The sequence below is a fragment of the Lonchura striata genome, chromosome 4 (genome assembly GCF_046129695.1).
Source record: "Lonchura striata isolate bLonStr1 chromosome 4, bLonStr1.mat, whole genome shotgun sequence".
In the NCBI taxonomy this organism is placed as follows: domain Eukaryota; kingdom Metazoa; phylum Chordata; class Aves; order Passeriformes; family Estrildidae; genus Lonchura; species Lonchura striata.
Genome location: NC_134606.1, coordinates 1,091,287 through 1,108,160, shown reverse-complemented (window position 1 = coordinate 1,108,160; position 16,874 = coordinate 1,091,287). Strand labels below are relative to the sequence as shown.

Here is a 16,874-nt window from a genome sequence, read left to right as displayed (position 1 = left end):
GGGCTCAACAACAGCACCTGTAACCCCTGGAAGGGGAATTTTCCAGGGAAACCTGCAGCCCTGGCTGCCACCAGCACAGGGAGGGCGCAGAGTTCAGGGAAGCTCTGCTCTGGGCTGGGGTCATTTGGGATACGAGGGTTCATTTGGGATAGGAGGGTTAATTTGGGATGTGAGGGTTAATTTGGGATAGGAGGGTTAACTCGGGATGTGAGGGTTAATTTGGGATAGGAGGGTTAATTCGGGATGTGAGGGTTAATTTGGGATAGGAGGGTTAATTTGGGATACGAGGGTTAATTCGGGATGTGAGGGTTAATTTGGGATATGAGGGTTAATTTGGGATAGGAGGGTTAATTCAGGATGTGAGGGTTAATTCGGGATGTGAGACTTAATTTGGGATGTGAGGGTTAATTTGGGATATGAGGGTTAATTTGGGATGCAAGAGTTAATTTGGGATGTGAGACTTAATTTGGGATGCGAGGGTTAATTTAGGATAGGGGGGTTAATTTGGGATACGAGGGTTAATTTGGGATGTCAGGGTGAATTTTGGATTTGAGGGTTAAATAGAGATATGAGGGTTAATTTGGGATTTGAGGGTTAATTTGGGATAGGAGGTTTAATTTGGGATGTGAGGATTAACTTAGGATAGGAGGGTTAATTTAGGATTTGAGGGTTAATTTGGGATACTAGGGCTAATTTGGGATATGAGGGTTAATTTGGGATTTGAGGGTTAATTTGGGATACGAGGGTTAATTTGGGATTTGAGTGTTAATTTTGGATTTGAGGGTTAATTTGGGATTTGAGGGTTAATTTGGGATGTGAGACTTAATTTGGGATGCGAGGTTTAATTTAGGATAGGAGGGTTAATTTGGGATAGGAGGGTTAATTTGGGATACTAGGGCTAATTTGGGATGTGATAATTAATTTGGGATGTGAGGGTTTGGATCTCAGATCCTGGGTGGGATTTGGTGGAAAAGCAGGACACGAGCACAGGTTCTGTCCCTCAGTGAGGGTGAGAACCAGACTGGAGCACCGGGAATTCCGGAGGAGCCAAATCCGGGGATTTGGGAGCCATCCCGAAGTGCCACTGATGGGAATCCATGGGTGGGCTGGGACAGAGGGACAGAGGGACAGAGGGACAGAGGGACACGGGATACAGAACTCCAGGGCAGGGCAGGGAGCAGGGGGGGACTGCAGGTGCCACCAACAGGAATTGTCCCCAAAACCCCACGGCTGCCACAGCGACGGCTCCGCTCCAGCCCAGCTTCGGAGTCACCAGGAAAAGGATCTGGAGCTGCTGGAGAGAACCCCGGGGACATCCGGGAGCTGGAGCCAGGCTGGGAGAGCTGGGAATGTTCCCCTGGAGAAGGGAAAACTCCAGGCAGAGCTCAGAGTCTCCCTGAGCCTCCTTTGCTCCAGGCTGAGCCCCTTCCCAGCTCCTCAGGAACTCTCCATTCCCTTCCCAGCTCCCCCAGGAACTCTCCATTCCCTTCCCAGCTCCTCAGGAACTCTCCATTCCCTTCCCAGCTCCTCAGGAACTCTCCATTCCCTTCCCAGCTCCTCAGGAACTCTCCATTCCCTTCCCAGCTCCTCAGGAACTCTCCATTCCCTTCCCAGCTCCTCAGGAACTCTCCAGCCCCTTCCCAGCTCCCTCAGGAACTCTCCATTCCCTTCCCAGCTCCTCAGGAACTCTCCATTCCCTTCCCAGCTCCCTCAGGAACTCTCCATTCCCTTCCCAGCTCCTCAGGAACTCTCCATTCCCTTCCCAGCTCCTCAGGAACTCTCCAGCCCCTTCCCAGCTCCCTCAGGAACTCTCCATTCCCTTCCCAGCTCCTCAGGAACTCTCCATTCCCTTCCCAGCTCCCTCAGGAACTCTCCATTCCCTTCCCAGCTCCTCAGGAACTCTCCAGCCCCTTCCCAGCTCCTCAGGAACTCTCCATTCCCTTCCCAGCTCCTCAGGAACTCTCCATTCCCTTCCCAGCTCCTCAGGAACTCTCCATTCCCTTCCCAGCTCCTCAGGAACTCTCCATTCCCTTCCCAGCTCCGTTCCCTGTCCTGGCCATGCTCCAGCCCCTCCAGGTTTCTCTTCCCATGTGGAGCCCAAAATTGGAATGGCTCCATTTCCACCTGAGAGATTTTTTTGGACAATAAATAAATTATTTTCTTTCCAAAAAGGACAAATCTCCAGGAGGATTCCCTCTGGTGACCCGGGACAGGACATGGGGATGCTGGAGCTGTTCCAGAGCAGCTCAGGCTGGATTTAGGGAAAGGTTCTTCCCCAGAGATGTTGGCACTGCCCAGGGAATGGGCACGGCCCGAGGCTGACAGAGCCCAGGATCCTTTGGACAGCGCTCCAGGGATGCCCAGGGTGGATTTTGGGCAGGGACAGGGCTTGGATGGATGATCCCTGTGGATCCCTTTCCATTCAGGAGATTCCCTGATTCTACATGGGGAACTCAGAGCTGATCAGGAACAAACTGCTCGCTTTTCCCTCCTCCATGGGGGCTCCTCCATGGGATCTCCCCCATGGAATCTCCTCCATGGGATCTCCTCCATGGGATCTCCCCCATGGAATCTCCTCCATGGGATCTCCTCCATGGGATCTCCTCTATGGAATCTCCTCCATGGAATCTCCTCCATGGGATCTCCTCTATGGGATCTCCCTCATTGGATCTCCCTCATTGGATCTCCTCCATGGAATTTCCCCCATGGAATCTCCCCCATGGGATCGCCTCCAAGGGATCTCTCCCATGGAATCTCCTCCATGGGATCTCCTCCATGGGATCTCCCCCATGGGATCTCCTCCAAGGGATCTCTCCCATGGAATCTCTCCCATGGGACCTCCTCCATGGGATCTCATCCATGGGATCTCCCCCATGGGATCTCTCCCATGGGATCTCCCCCATAGGATTTCCTCCATAGGATCTCCTCCATGGGATCTCCCCCATGGGATCTCCCCCTTGGGATCTCCTCCAGGACACCTGGCCAGGTGCTCCCGGGGGTCCCGTGGCTGCTGCCCCTCGCTCACTCTGCTTCATCACCACAGACAGTGGCCACTGCCCCTCCTGGGACCGGGGCGGGGGTGGGACAGCCCCTCCTGCCCCTCCCCAGCGCAGGGTCACCTCCTGTGAGGTCACCAAAGTGCCACCACACCCAGGGACGGGATTCACCTGCCCAAGATTGGCCAGAACCATGGAATCCTGGAAAGGTTTGGGTGGGAAAGGACCCTTAATGCCATCCCCACCTGTCCCAGATGGATCCAGCCTGGCCTGGGACACTGCCAGGGATCCAGGGGCAGTCCCAGCAAATCTGGGAATTCCAGCCCAGCCCCTCCCCACCCTCCCAGCCAGGAATTCCTTGCCAAGATCCCAGCCCAAGCTCCCCTTTCCCAGTGGGAGCCATTCCCTGGCTCCTGTCCCTCTGTCCCTTGTCCCCTGTCCCTCTCCAGCTCTCCTGGAGCCCCTCCAGGCACTCTGAGCATTCCCTGGAATTTTCCCTCCTCCAGGGGAACATTCCCAGCTCTCCCAGCCTGGCTCCAGCCCTGGAGCCTCATTCCATGCTGCTGTAGGAACACGGAGCCCACCCAGAGGGTCCCAGATCAGGGCCGGGAGGGCTCAGGGCTGACCCCACCATTCCATTGCTGTGGCCTCCCTCTGCTTTGGATGCACAGCAGCTGTGGAAGGGAGGGAATGGATTTTCAGGGGAGAACAGAAATCCCAGAACCGCTTGAACAGCCCCGAATCCGAATTTCCAGCCTGTCCTTGGTCCCCTCCCTGGCTGCTCCGGGGCTGTCGCGGTCGGGTGACAAACACCCCAGGCACTGGCTGTAGCTGAAAGGATCATTTTCCTGACAAAACAGGATGACAAATGGGACAAAGCATCCAGAGGGGCAGACAGGACTTCCCAAAAGCTCCAGGACACGGCTGCATCCCAAGGAATGATGGACACATCCAAAGGCTCGATCCCCAAATCCTGCACTGCAGGTCTGGACCTCTGAGCTGCCTTTCCTGAGACACGGGGCTCTGTTCCATGGGAAACATCCCAAATCCCAGGTGAAGCAGCACTGGGAGGAAGGAAAAACTAACTGCATCCCCAGGTTATGGTTTGTGGTTCCCAAAATCCTCTGCCAGGTCCTGGGAAGGGAAGGGAAGGGAAGGGAAGGGAAGGGAAGGGAAGGGAAGGGAAGGGAAGGGAAGGGAAGGGAAGGGAAGGGAAGGGAAGGGAAGGGAAGGGAAGGGAAGGGAAGGGAAGGGAAGGGAAGGGAAGGGAAGGGAAGGGAAGGGAAGGGAAGGGAAGGGAAGGGAGCACACCAAGGAATTCAAATTTCCAACTCCCATCCCAACACAACATTTTATCCAAAGAGAAACTAGGACAGAGGAGAAGGCCAAAAATCGGATTGTGGAGCAATGTGTCCATGAGGGATGGATGTTCTCCAGCCGCACCAGACTGAAGTGGGCAGTTCCCAATCCTTGGCCTCTGTGCTGAGCCCAGCAATGGGAATAGGGATAAAAACACAAAATAACCAAATTTGGAGACACATCCCACATTCTCCAGCCTCTTCTGCACCTTCAGGACTCTCCCATGAGCAAGGAGCAAACCCCTTGAGACACCACAGCCACCCCACACTGCCCAGTGTCCCTGCTCTGGTGTTTACCTCTTCCTCCTCATCCTCATCCTCCACATCCAGGATCCCTGAATCCTGCTCCGACATGGGGCTGGTGTTCTTCACCTCCAGCTCGGAGCTGGCACTGAATTCCTTCTTGGATTTCTTCCCCCCACTAATCCTGGGCTGCTGGGACACGATGTTGTCCAGGTTCCTCTGCTGCTGTGCCTAGGAGAAAACACAGATTCCACCCGGGATTTAATTTGGTTTTCAGGCACGAGGCGCAGCCAGCCCCGCAAGGGGACAAAGGAGGCCGAAGGCGCCGCGCGCTCGGCGGAATTCCGACACGTCGCCTTTTCCCCAACCCAGATATTCCCAGATCCATTTGCAGAGCAGGCCAGGGATTATGCAACAATCCAAACGCGCTCCTGACTCCTTCCAAACCCCAACGCCGCGGCCCCGTGCTGCCACATTGATCCGTTTACGGCCCAGCTGCGGCGGCGCTCGCCCGCGGGCCATGTGGTGACTGTCACCGGCCGCGCGCGGGGACCTCCTGAACCGCTGGATCTGTTCCTCTTTTCCAGCCCTGGAAAGGCACAAAACATTCCACATCTGGACCCCAGAGGTTCCTGAAAGCATTTTTGTGGGAGCCCAGGAGGGTTTAATTGCACATTGTTGATGTGCGGAACGAGCTGTAAAAGGTGCTCAAGGGAAACGTGCTGGAAGCGGCGGGATGGAGGGGTGGGAACACGCCGAGTTATTCCAGGGATTTTGGGGTTGTCTGGCAGCTGAGGTCACGCTGTGCCCTCCTGCAAAGATTCCATTGTTTTTCCTTCGATATGGAGCACAATAATCGACAGGAAAAGCGGTTCAGCCCCACTTGTTCAGGAGTTGAGCGAGTTCAAACCGAAGGGCGAGGAATGGAACAGCACGAACACACAAGGGGTCTCCAGGGCCAAATCCCAGCCAAAACCAGGGAAAAAAAGGCCAATCCCACGGATGTGGCGGTGCTGGACACGTGGGTTTGCGTGCTGGTGTAACTGGGAAATAAACACTCGGAAAACCTGGAATTCATACAGATTTAGACACTGATTTAGAGGATTCCTCCCTGTATTATGCGGTGGATTTTTTACGTATCAGGAGAAAGCTGTGTGGGAATCATGGAACCACAGACAGGATCTTCAGGATCCTCTCATTCCATGGGCAAGGACACTTTCCACAAGGCCAGGTAGCTCCTGGACACTCTGGAATTCCAGGATTCTCTGAGGTAGCAAAAGGCATTCCCTATGGGAATGTGGCAGCCTGGATTTAGAAGGAAGCAGGAAAACCATTAAACCTATTGGAGATCCAGCTGCCAGCGACACCAAGGGAGAATTAAAACATTGTTAATTACTATTAAAATACGCCAATTATTAATTACTTTTGCTACCTGAACTGCAGAGAGCACAAAGTGTGCTTAATCTGTGTGCAAACCTCCCAGATTATTCCCTTTTCAAAACTTGGAAGTTTTAACATCCTCCCAAAAAATAATTCAGGAGCAGCTTTGATTTTTTTGCCAGCCTGAAATTCTCTCTGGAATCTCCCCTTGGGAAGCAGAACCCCACCGAGCACTGGAGTAACTCCCACATCTGAGGACTACTGGAATCCAAGCATGGCATGAAGACCCCATTCCTTGGAAAACCCAGGCATGGACATCCCATTCCTTGGAAAATCCACCTCAAAGTGCTCCTCACCTCAGAGCACACACAATCAGCTCTGAATTAACTAACGAGCTGGGTAATCTATAAAATTCCGTGTACAAAGCTGCCCCTGGAGGCGGCTGCAGCGGGAACAGGAGCGAATCCTTGGATCGGGAGGAGAATCCTTGTGGGATGTGCTATCCCACAGCACAACCTTGACCTCTAGTGGTTGGAAAGCAGGAGTAGCCCTGGAGTTTATTTACTCCGAGCGCTCCTCCCAGCTGAGCCAGGGGACTCCCAACCCCATCCCTTTACAGAAATCTCTTCGGGGATTAATCCCAACAATGGGAATTTTTGCAACAAAGCCCCAGAGGGAAAGGTCTGGGCGGACACTGCCCAGGACCAAGTTCTGCTCCCGACGTCAGGACGCGAGGCCGTTGGGGAGAGGGGCGTTTTTGGCACCGGGATTTTCGGACTTCAGAGGCAGCACTCCATGGAAAGGCCTTGCAACATCCCATAAAGGGAATTAGGACTTCAAAAAGGGGCGGGAGCGCTCGGTCCTTCAGAAGAGAACACAACAAAGGGTCGGGGCTCGGGCCCACCCGGCGCTGCCCTGAGTTTCCCAACCGGGCCCTAACGAAGTTATAACCCCAAATCCACTGGAAATTCCCCCAAAAGCAAGCCCAGTGCACTCATTAAACCCTCCACTTTATGTAATCCTTCTCCTTCCGCAGAGGGGAGAATCAAAGAGTGGGAAAAGGCGAAGTTTTGGATGAAGCCCTGAGCTGGACACGGATCGTTAAGCAGGGCGGAGCGGGCCCAGAGCGCACAGGCGGTCATGGGAGAGGGAAATCTGGGATAACGAGCTGGAGGATGCTGCTGCCAGCCCTGGACTCCTCTGCCCCAGCCCTCGGCATGAAACACGTGGGATTTCAGCCTGGACACGGAACCGGAGTCACCAAGGATCCACAGAAGTGCCCTGCGAGATCACCAACCTCGGTCCCACCTGTTTTCCAACAGGGATTGATCTTCCCTGTGTGGGAGCACAGCAGGACGAGGCCAGGTGTCAATATTGATGAGATCCAAACCAAAAGTTGGTAAGACCTCCTAAATTCCAGTTATTTAGAAATCAAGGAAATCTGTCCCTCTGGTATCGCTCCAGGACAAGGAGCCCCACATGGAATTTACCCCCCCGAGCTTTGATTGTGCACTTTTAATGCAAATAAACCGATTTGTCAAGAGAAGAGTTTTGACCTGGATTGCAAACCAAGCACCAGCTGAGAAAAATCACAGAATCCAGGAACAGTTTGGGTTAGAAGTGACCATGAAGCCCATCCCATTCCACCCCCGGAGACACCTCCCACTATCCCAGGGTGCTCCAAGCCCCAGTGTCCAACCAGGCCTTGGACACTTCCAGGGATCCAGGAGCAGCCACAGCAAACCTGGGCAACCTGTGCCAGGGCCTGCCCACTCTCTGGATGGAAAAAAAGGAAAACTTTTTATGTCTCAACTCCCAAAGATCCTAAAAAGCAGGATGCTCCCAAAGGCACAAAAGGTTTCTAGCCCACCAGGAGCAACTCAGACCTCAGAGGAATCTTCACCTTTCAGGATTTTTGTGGGGAGAGTTTTAAATTGGACAGGATTTTCCAGGGATTTCTGCCTGAACAGCCTCACATTCAGTCAGTGGAGGTTTGTTCTCATCCCCTTCTGGGAACACCGGAGCAAATCCCGACCTGTGATGGGCACAACATTCCCACTGCAGCAGGAACAGGAGTGGCCAAATCTGGGAACACCGCAGCCAAATCCCGACCTGTGATGGGCACAACATTCCCACTGCAGCAGGAACAGGAGTGGCCAAATCTGGGAGCACCGGAGCCAAATCCCGACCTGTGATGGGCACAACATTCCCACTGCAGCAGGAACAGGAGTGACCAAATCTGGGAGCACCGGAGCCAAATCCCGACCTGTGATGGGCACAACATTCCCACTGCAGCAGGAACAGGAGTGGTCCGAGGCTGGAATGAAGGAGAGATGCTGGAGCCAGGCCCTGCACACGCCAGGAGGAATGGGAATGGCTTTTCCATCTCCACGAGGGCATTCCCAACCCTCCGCTCCCGGCAGGAAACGATCTGGACTGAGGTGACCTAGAAGTGAGAAATATCAAATTTTCTTCGGCTTCATGAAGTCGGCGAGGTTTGGGTTTCACCGTGAGGGAAAGGCAGGGCTGGGGGAGGCCCAGAGGAAGCAGCTCCGGAGAAATTCGGGATTCTCCTACGGAACACCCCGCTCCCACCCCCAGCTGATTCCCAGCAGCAGGACAACCCTTCCATGGATTTGCTGCGGCACAGGAAGGATCAAACCCGACCTGCAGAGGAGCACTGGGGGGTTTGGGGGTTCTGTTCCCCACAAAGGGAACGGGTCCCACATCATTTCCGAGGGTGCCCTCGGAAAACCGACGGAAGCGGGGCTGAGGGAGGCCCAAAGCCCTCAGGAGATGACAAATCCAATCCAAAATCCCCTTTCCATGAAAGTGAGGCCACTTTGGGGTTATCCTGTGGAATTGCCTCTGTTATCCAGGACCACCAATCCCAGCTCACTCTGCTCCATGGGAACATAAAAAAAGGCAGGAGAGCCAAGGCCTGGTCACAGCTGATGTGGCTTGTAGGAATCAGACACAAAGTGTTGGGATTGTGGAGGTGAAGTTTCCTCCAAGCACAGCCACTTCCCTCATCCACAGCAGCCTGGGAGAGCAGGAGCACCCCCATCACTCCATCAGGGCAGAATTCCCAGCTCCTGACGGGAATTCTCTTTCCAGACTGGCTGGGAGGACACAAAGGCACCTTTCCACCTCCAGGGCCAGGCCCACGTCAGTGGCCCACGTTTGTGGACTGAGGTTGTCAGCAGGCAGTCCAGAAGACTTTTGGGAGACCTGGGGCAGTGGGAGATGTCCCTTCCCATGGCAGAGGGTGGGATGGGATGGGATTTAAGGGCCCCAAACCATCTTGGGATTATCTGATGATGTAAATCCTGTCTCCTGCACATCCTTTCAATCAAGGGCTCGACCCTGCACGTCAAGGCTTTGGGGGTTTCTCTTCAAACCCCAAAATTCCCAGAGAGGTGTGGACTCCTCATCCCTGGCAGCGTCCAAGGCCAGGCTGGACAAGGCTTGGAGCAACCTGGGATAGTGGAAGGTGTCCCTGCCATGGCAGGGTGGGATGGGTTGATTTTTAAGGTCCCTTCCAACCCAAACCATCCTGAGATGCAAAGCCCTCAACAGGAAGGACATCCCTCAACATTCCAGGATCCATCCCAAAAAACTCCCACAAGCTTGCGAACAACAACCCCACCTTCCCCACCCCTCACAACCAAACGGGCCCAGCCCAACCAAGCTGGGGCTGAGTTTTTTGTAGTTGAATTTTTCAGAGTCAGGTTTTTCAAAGCAACTCCACTCCTCGAGACCGAGTGACCCCGGCCACAAACCTGCACCCCAGATCCATGGAGGCATTCCTGCTGCCATGGGATCATTCCCAACGCCATGGGGTCACTCCCAATGGCATGGAGTCATTCCCAACACCATGGGATCATTCCAAACTCCATGGAGTTATTCCCAGTGGCATGGAGTCACTCCCAATGCCATGGAATCATTCCCAATGCCATGGGATCATTCCCAACACCATGGACTCATTCCCAGTGCCGTGGAGTCATTGCCCAAATCATGGAGTCATTCCCAATCCCATGGGATCATTCCCAACACCACAGGATCATTCCCAGCACCATGGGATCATTCCCAATGCCATGGGACCATTCCCAATGCCATGGAGTCATTCCCAATGCCATGGAATCATTCCCAGCACCATGGAGTCATTCCCAATGCTACAGGATCATTCCCAATGCCATGGGACCATTCCCAACACCATGGGATCATTCCTAATGCCATGGGACCATTCCCAATGCCATAGAATCATTCCCAGCACCATGGAGTCATTCCCAACACCACAGGATCATTCCCAATGCCACAGGATCATTCCAAATGCCACAGGATCATTCCCAGCACCATGGAGTCATTCCCAACACCACAGAATCATTCCCAACACCACAGGATCATTCCCAGCACCATGGAGTCATTCCCAACACCACAGAATCATTCCCAACACCACAGGATCATTCCCAGCACCATGGAGTCATTCCCAACACCACAGGATCATTCCCAACACCACAGGATCATTCCCAATGCCACAGGATCATTCCCAGAGCTGGCCAGGGGCTCCTCCAGGCTCTGCCCCAGAGCCACCCTAAGGAAAAGCTGTTCCACCAGGCCCAGGGGAAAGGAGCTCCCTCAAATCGCCAAAATTGTTATTTCTGTAACTTCACCTTGTTTTCCGCAGCCCTTTGCAAGCACTCGAGTCTCACCTCCCCTCACCTCCACCACCAATATTTACTTTTGAGCAGATCTAATTAGGCTTTTCCTGATGAGACACGAGATAAGGCCCGGGGAGAAGGGGATGATTTAAAGGCTGGCCTCGGCAGCTTTGATTAGTTCCTGCTGTGATGGTTTTACAGACCCTCTAATGGGCTGAGACACCGAATTTTCAAATATCATTTCTTAATATCCCTAGGAATGGGATACATATTCCTTAAGCAATCTTAGGGGGAAAAAAAAAAGGGGAAAAAAAAAAAACAAACCAGCAAAGCCGACTGGCTACGGGGGTGGGAAAAAAAGAACGTTAATAAAAAATGACAGTAGGGCTGGAGCCCTGCCAGAGAGCCATTCCAAAGTTATAAAATCCCCCTGGGATCAGATAAAAGCAGGGATTATTATTGCAAGGTGTAAACTCAACACACGGCCGCAGCTCCTGCTTTGAGTTTGCCCGCGGAGCCGGCGCTGCCGGGACCAGGAGCGGCTCGGCCTCTCCCGTTCCCGGTGCTAACTCGTTATCAGAGCAGACAATTTGTTGGAGGTTTGGCTGACAAAGTTCTCCCTGGGCTCAGGAAACCAGGCCCAACAACGGGAGGGTTTTTTTGAACTCCATTCCAGGTCATTAAATAAAAGGAGTTTGGAAATGCAGCGTTGGACGGGTTTGTTCTCCCCAGACTCAGCCTCAACCCCTCCCCACTCCTCATTCCCTAAAAAGTCTTTTCCACCTCAGCCCATCCAGAGCTAAAATCCTCCTCGGCTCTGATTTTCCTAAACATCAATTCTCCTCAAACACAAGTTTTTGGCATCGAGTGTGTGAGGAGGAAAATGCAATTCCCCCTCTGCTTTGCTCTCACCCCATGATTTACCCTCATCCCCCTGCTCCTTTTCCCAACCTGGATTTAATCCAGACCTAATTCCACAGATTTTACAGTTCAATATTCCCTGGCGAGGACAAGGGCACTGCTGTGGCAGCAGGACCCAACTGGATTCCAAATAATTCCTGTTTGTGCTGCCCTGGATCCCTGGAAGTGTCCGAGGCCAGGCTGGACACTGGAGCAGCCTGGAATAGGAGAAGGTGTTGGGGTTGGAATTAGATGGGATTTGAGGTCCTTTCCAACCCAAACCATTCCAGGATTTTGGAGCCCCTCTGCTCTGGAGCCAGGCTGGCAGAACTGGGAATGTTCCCCTGGAGAAGGGAAAATTCCAGGGAATGCTCAGAGTGCCTGGAGGGGCTCCAGGAGAGCTGGAGAGGGACTGGGGACAAGGGACAGAGGGACAGGAGCCAGGGAATGGCTCCCACTGGGAAAGGGGAGCTTGGGCTGGGATCTTGGCAAGGAATTCCTGGCTGGGATTTGTCTGGAATTCCCAGATTTGCTGGGGCTGCCCCTGGATCCCTGGAGTGCCCAAGGCCAGGTTGGACACTGGGTGGGAGCTGTCCCTGCCCATGGATGGGATTAAACCCATGGGATGAGCTCAGCCATATTTCGATCCTCAGAGTTCGTTCCGTAATTGGGTTAATTCAGCTTTTCACACAAAACCCATTAAACCTCAGCCTTTTTGGGGGAAGAGGCTGCTCAGCCCAGCACTGCGAGATGGGAATGATCCAGACTCTCCCTTCCAAGGAGGAATTTATCACACGAGGATTGATAAAAAGCCTTGGGCAACCACAGCCTCCGGGTCAGCCGCGCAAAAAAAGCCACTTTTGAAGAAGCCCTTTATGGCCCGAATGTTGATTTACACTTCTGTGGGATCCAGATCTGCGGGCAGCTTCAAAGGGAGCTCAGTGGTGCGATTACAAAGTTTATTTATCACATTTACACAGCGGAGGAGCCAGAATGAGCTCAGGGCACTGAAGGCAGCAGGAGGAGGACGAGGAGGAGGAGGAGGAGGACGAGGAGGAGGAGGAGGAGGACGAGGAGGAGGAGGAGGAGGATGAGGAGGAGGAGGAGGATGGGTGTTCCGCAGGGAATTTCAGACACATGCAAGTCCTCGTCCTGACAACTCCACAGCTCAGGGCTCTGCTCTAGCAGCCCAAGCTCTTGGGCAAGAAAAATGGTTTACAATTTATCTGAAGTGAGTGGAATTGGGATTCTTTGATTCGCTTCTACCATCCATTTAAAATTCCTGCTCCAACCATTTAAAATTCCTGCTCCGGCCAGGAGCACCCCTGGATGGAACCCCCCAACCCTGGGAGCTGCTGTGACCCCAGGGCTGGTTTAACCCTGCCCAAGGAGGCACAAGCACGACTCAAAGCTCCACTGGAAACTCCCACCCGTCCCTTTAACCTCTCCTCACTCCTAACTGGGAGCCAAGCAAAGCCCTGAGTAAGGGAGGCAGAGGAACCCCAACCAAAACTGCTCGCAGGTGAGGGGGTCTGGAATGGCTCAGGAGCACCCGAGCGTGCAGGGCCTGCCTTTGGGAGCTCTCTCGGGGAATTGGGATTGTTTTCCAAGCCAGGCTTTGCTCCAGCACGCTCCCTGACCAGCCAGGCATGGCACAGGGAACAGGGTTCAGGGTTGTTTTGGCTTTTTTTCCTCCCAGTGAAACTGTTAAAAAGGAGAAATCCAGGCAAAAGGCTTTGTTTCCTCAGGAATAAAAAACAGAGGAAAAGGGAATGAAGCTGGAAAGTGGGGAATTAAAGGGACAAATTCAGGCTTTGACCTCAGGACATTCTACCAGAGAATTGCAGAATTATAAAATTGGGCAGTTCGTGGAATCACAGAGAGGTTTGGGTTGGAAAAGCTCATCCCATTCCAGCCCTTCCCAGGGCAGGGACACCTTCCACTACCCCTGGGTGTTCCCAGCCTTTCCCTGCCCTTCCCTGGGCTCCCCCAGTGCACCTCTGGGGCTTGGAGCGAGCCTGGAGCAGCAGGAAAGCTCCTGCCCAGCCCAGAGGCACCCAGTGAAATTCCAGTCCCAGCATGGGAATAATCCCAGCTCCAGGAGCTCCTCAGAACCCCTGGGGACTCTCCAGGGGTTGTCCCCACCTCTGTCCCTCACCCCTCTGGATATTCAGGAGAAAAGCAGCCATGGATTGGATCTCACCAAGGGGGGAAGGTGTTGGGCTGGGCTTTCCAGGGTTTGATCCAGGGGGAATTCTGGAAGAACCATCCGAGCGTGCTCGGCGTGGAGCTGCCCCTGCCCCAGCTCTGACACCACACAGGGCCCTCACTCCAGCCTGATCCCAACATTTCCCAACATTTCCTCCCGTCTTCCCTTCCCACCCGCTGGGAAGCTGCTCCTTTCCTGAGGAACAGCCTGCCTGTCATCCCTGTTTTCCATGGCAGGAACTGCAGCAGGAGCTGCTCCCTCAGCCGTGGAGCAGACAGGAATTATCACTCATGGATGCTCCATCTTCCCTTGACCTCACAAAGTTCCCCAGGGAGTTACCCCGGCCTGGCCTGGGATGGAATCCTGGTATCCCGTGGGAGTTCCCAAAGTTCTGCTCCACACGCCTTCCCTGCCTCTGGCATTTGGAGATAAGGTTCCTTTCAAGATTCCACTTTTGTTCCCATTTATCAGCCTGGGCTGGGTTTTTGAAGGATTCTCAGGGACTGGCCATGGTCAGAGCACCTCCCTGGGATGGGCCCGATTCTCCTGGAACAACAGGACTCCGTAAATCCCAGGAAAAGCCCAGCGTGCTCAGGCCTGGACAAAACAGGATTTTGGCTTTTCCACGGGACAGCCTGTAAGTGTTTAAGGGAAATGTGGGAAGAGCTGCAGAGATCCTTTGGGTCTAACTCAGATCCCAGCCCTGCAGGCAGAATATCCCCAGCCATTCCCACAGAAATCTGGGATAACAGGATCCCAGCGGGACACGATCCATGCTGGGATCTGGGAACACGCTCGGTACCTGAGGGACAGAGATGGGACCTGGAATGTTCCTTGAGTCTGGGAAGAACCTGCTGGACCAAGGCTGCCCCAACATCCCCGAGATCCTGTTTTCCATGGGACAGGAATGTTTTCCCTGGGATAGGCCACGGCTGCTGCCCCGAAGTGCCGAGTGCTTCGGAGCTGGGGACCAAAGTGAAATCCTCATGGAATGGTTTGGGTGGGAAGGGAACCTCAAAAACCACCTCGTTCCAGCTCCCACTGAAACTGGTGGATCCAATCCCAGTGTCCCACCTGGCCTTGGGCACTCCAGGGATCCAGGGGCAGCCACAGCAAATCTGGGAATTCCAGCCCAGCCAGGAATTCCTTGCCAAGATCCCAGCCCAAGCTCCCCTTTCCCAGTGGGAGCCATTCCCTGGCTCCTGTCCCTCTGTCCCTTGTCTCCAGTCCCTCTCCAGCTCTCCTGGAGCCCCTGCAGGGACTCTGAGCATTCCCTGGAATTTTCCCTTCTCCAGGGGAACATTCCCACCTCTCCCAGCCTGGCTCCAGAGCAGAGGGGCTCCAGCCCTGGAGCAGCTCCGGGGCCTCCTCTGGGCTCTCTCCAGCAGCTCCACGTCCTCCTGGATTTGGGATCCAGGAGCAGGAGCAGCTCTGCAGGTGGGCTCTCACCTGAGGGCACAGGGACACAATTCCCACCTTTCCTTTGGGATCTGCCCAGCCCTGGGGAGGTTTTTTGGGCTGGGCCATTCCAGCCTTATCCAGAACATCCCAAATCCCTCTCCCAGGGCTGCTCCATCCTTTCCTTGCCCACCCAGCCTGGATTTGTGCTGGGATTGCCCCAATCCTGGTGCAGCCCCAGCCCTGCTGAGGTTCTGTCCCAGCTCTCCCAGAAGATCCCCGTGTCCCTCTGTCCCTCCCTGTCTGTCCTGCCCACAGACAGGGAAGTTTTGGGGGAATGAGCCAAATGCTGTGCACAGACCCCCGTGGATCATGCCAGTGCTTTCTCCCTTTTCCACCAAAACCTTTGGAGGAATCTGGGGAGGATCACAGCGAAAAGCTGAACCCCAAAACCCAAAGAAGCCCCACACATCCTGCCCATCCCAGGAGCAGCAGCACCTCCACCTTCAGGAGATTTAAAAAACACTATTTAAAAAAAAAAAATGGATAAATCCTTGTTGGAACAAAGCCCTTTTCATTCTGTTTGGGAATAACCCCTCTGGTTTTTTTGATGAGAAAGCCACAAAGCAGCTGCCAACGGGGCTGAGCCACAAAGAGCGGCTCAGCTGGGGGAGAACAAAATGGCTTTTTCAGGAATAATCATCTTCCCCAGGATCCCTGAGCTTCGGGGAGCAGCAGAAGAAAGCAGAACATTATTTGGTTAGTGCTGGTTTTAATTAATCACAGAATTAGCCTCCCCCAGCACAGTGACTGTAAGGAATATTTAATCCCGATATGAAAAGTTTCAACTTTACAGAAGAGCTTCAATTTCATTTCCTTGCCTTCACTTCACAAAGATCCCTCTGATAATGTGAAATATTCTGTTGATAAATACATTTCTTTCCTAAGCGCTGGGGCGTGAGGGTTGGGGACTTACAGAAGAGATTACGGCAGAGAAAAATGAAATTATACATTCAGCACTCAGCACTGCTCTCCAAAACCAACTCTCCCAACTGAAACCGCTTTTTGTGGTCTTTTTTAACATAAAAATGAACTTAGTCAACACATTACATAATTCTCCTCTCCCACAGTATGTTCCCAGGACTTTTCTCCCTGCATCCATCACTAATATTTCACTCACACCACAAGTTTTAGGACCGAGCCTAAAAAGATTTTAAGTCTGCAACGATAAATCAAAACCCGATCTCATCTCGCTGCTGTAAATTCACTTCATGGTCACCCTTGAAAGCACCACAAGTTATTGCAGAATTCAAATTATGCTTTAAAAAAAAAATAAAAATAATAAAAAAAAAAGAAATCTCTCCAGGTTCTGAGTGCTCCAACCTCACAAATCCAGACCAGGAACATCGAGCTCCTCCCAGATCCGTCATTCCCTGGACGTGATCTGCCCTCTAAAGGCGTCTGGGAAAAGTACAAAAAAGCTTTTTTAGCCATAGCAAATGCCCTGGAAGGGTTTGGTTTTCCTTTTCTTTCCCACTCTGGCTTCTCCCTCTGCCTCAACCCCACTGGAGGGTCCCAGGCTGAGCTCACCCAGCCAGGTCCATCCTCAACAGAAACCTCCACAGGCAGAGCCTGGATCTCCCTCCTTGGACACTGAGGGATGAGCACCGTGCACCAACAGGATTCAATCCACGCCTAATTCCATGGATCTCCCACTTCAGCATTCCCT

At 53.3% G+C, this 16,874-nt stretch overlaps 1 protein-coding gene across 1 annotated transcript in view; it reads right to left on the bottom strand.

Moving 5' to 3' along the window:
* Nucleotides 1-16,874, bottom strand: part of EXOC6B (exocyst complex component 6B) — a 318,901-nt gene that overhangs the window by 163,399 nt on the left and 138,628 nt on the right. Inside the window, exons 9-10 of the mRNA XM_077782659.1 lie at nt 16,529-16,606; nt 4,652-4,828 (exon numbers count right to left, since the gene is read on the bottom strand). Of these exons, the coding sequence (XP_077638785.1) occupies nt 4,652-4,828; nt 16,529-16,606 (255 nt within the window). The remainder of the gene's footprint in view (nt 1-4,651; nt 4,829-16,528; nt 16,607-16,874) is intronic.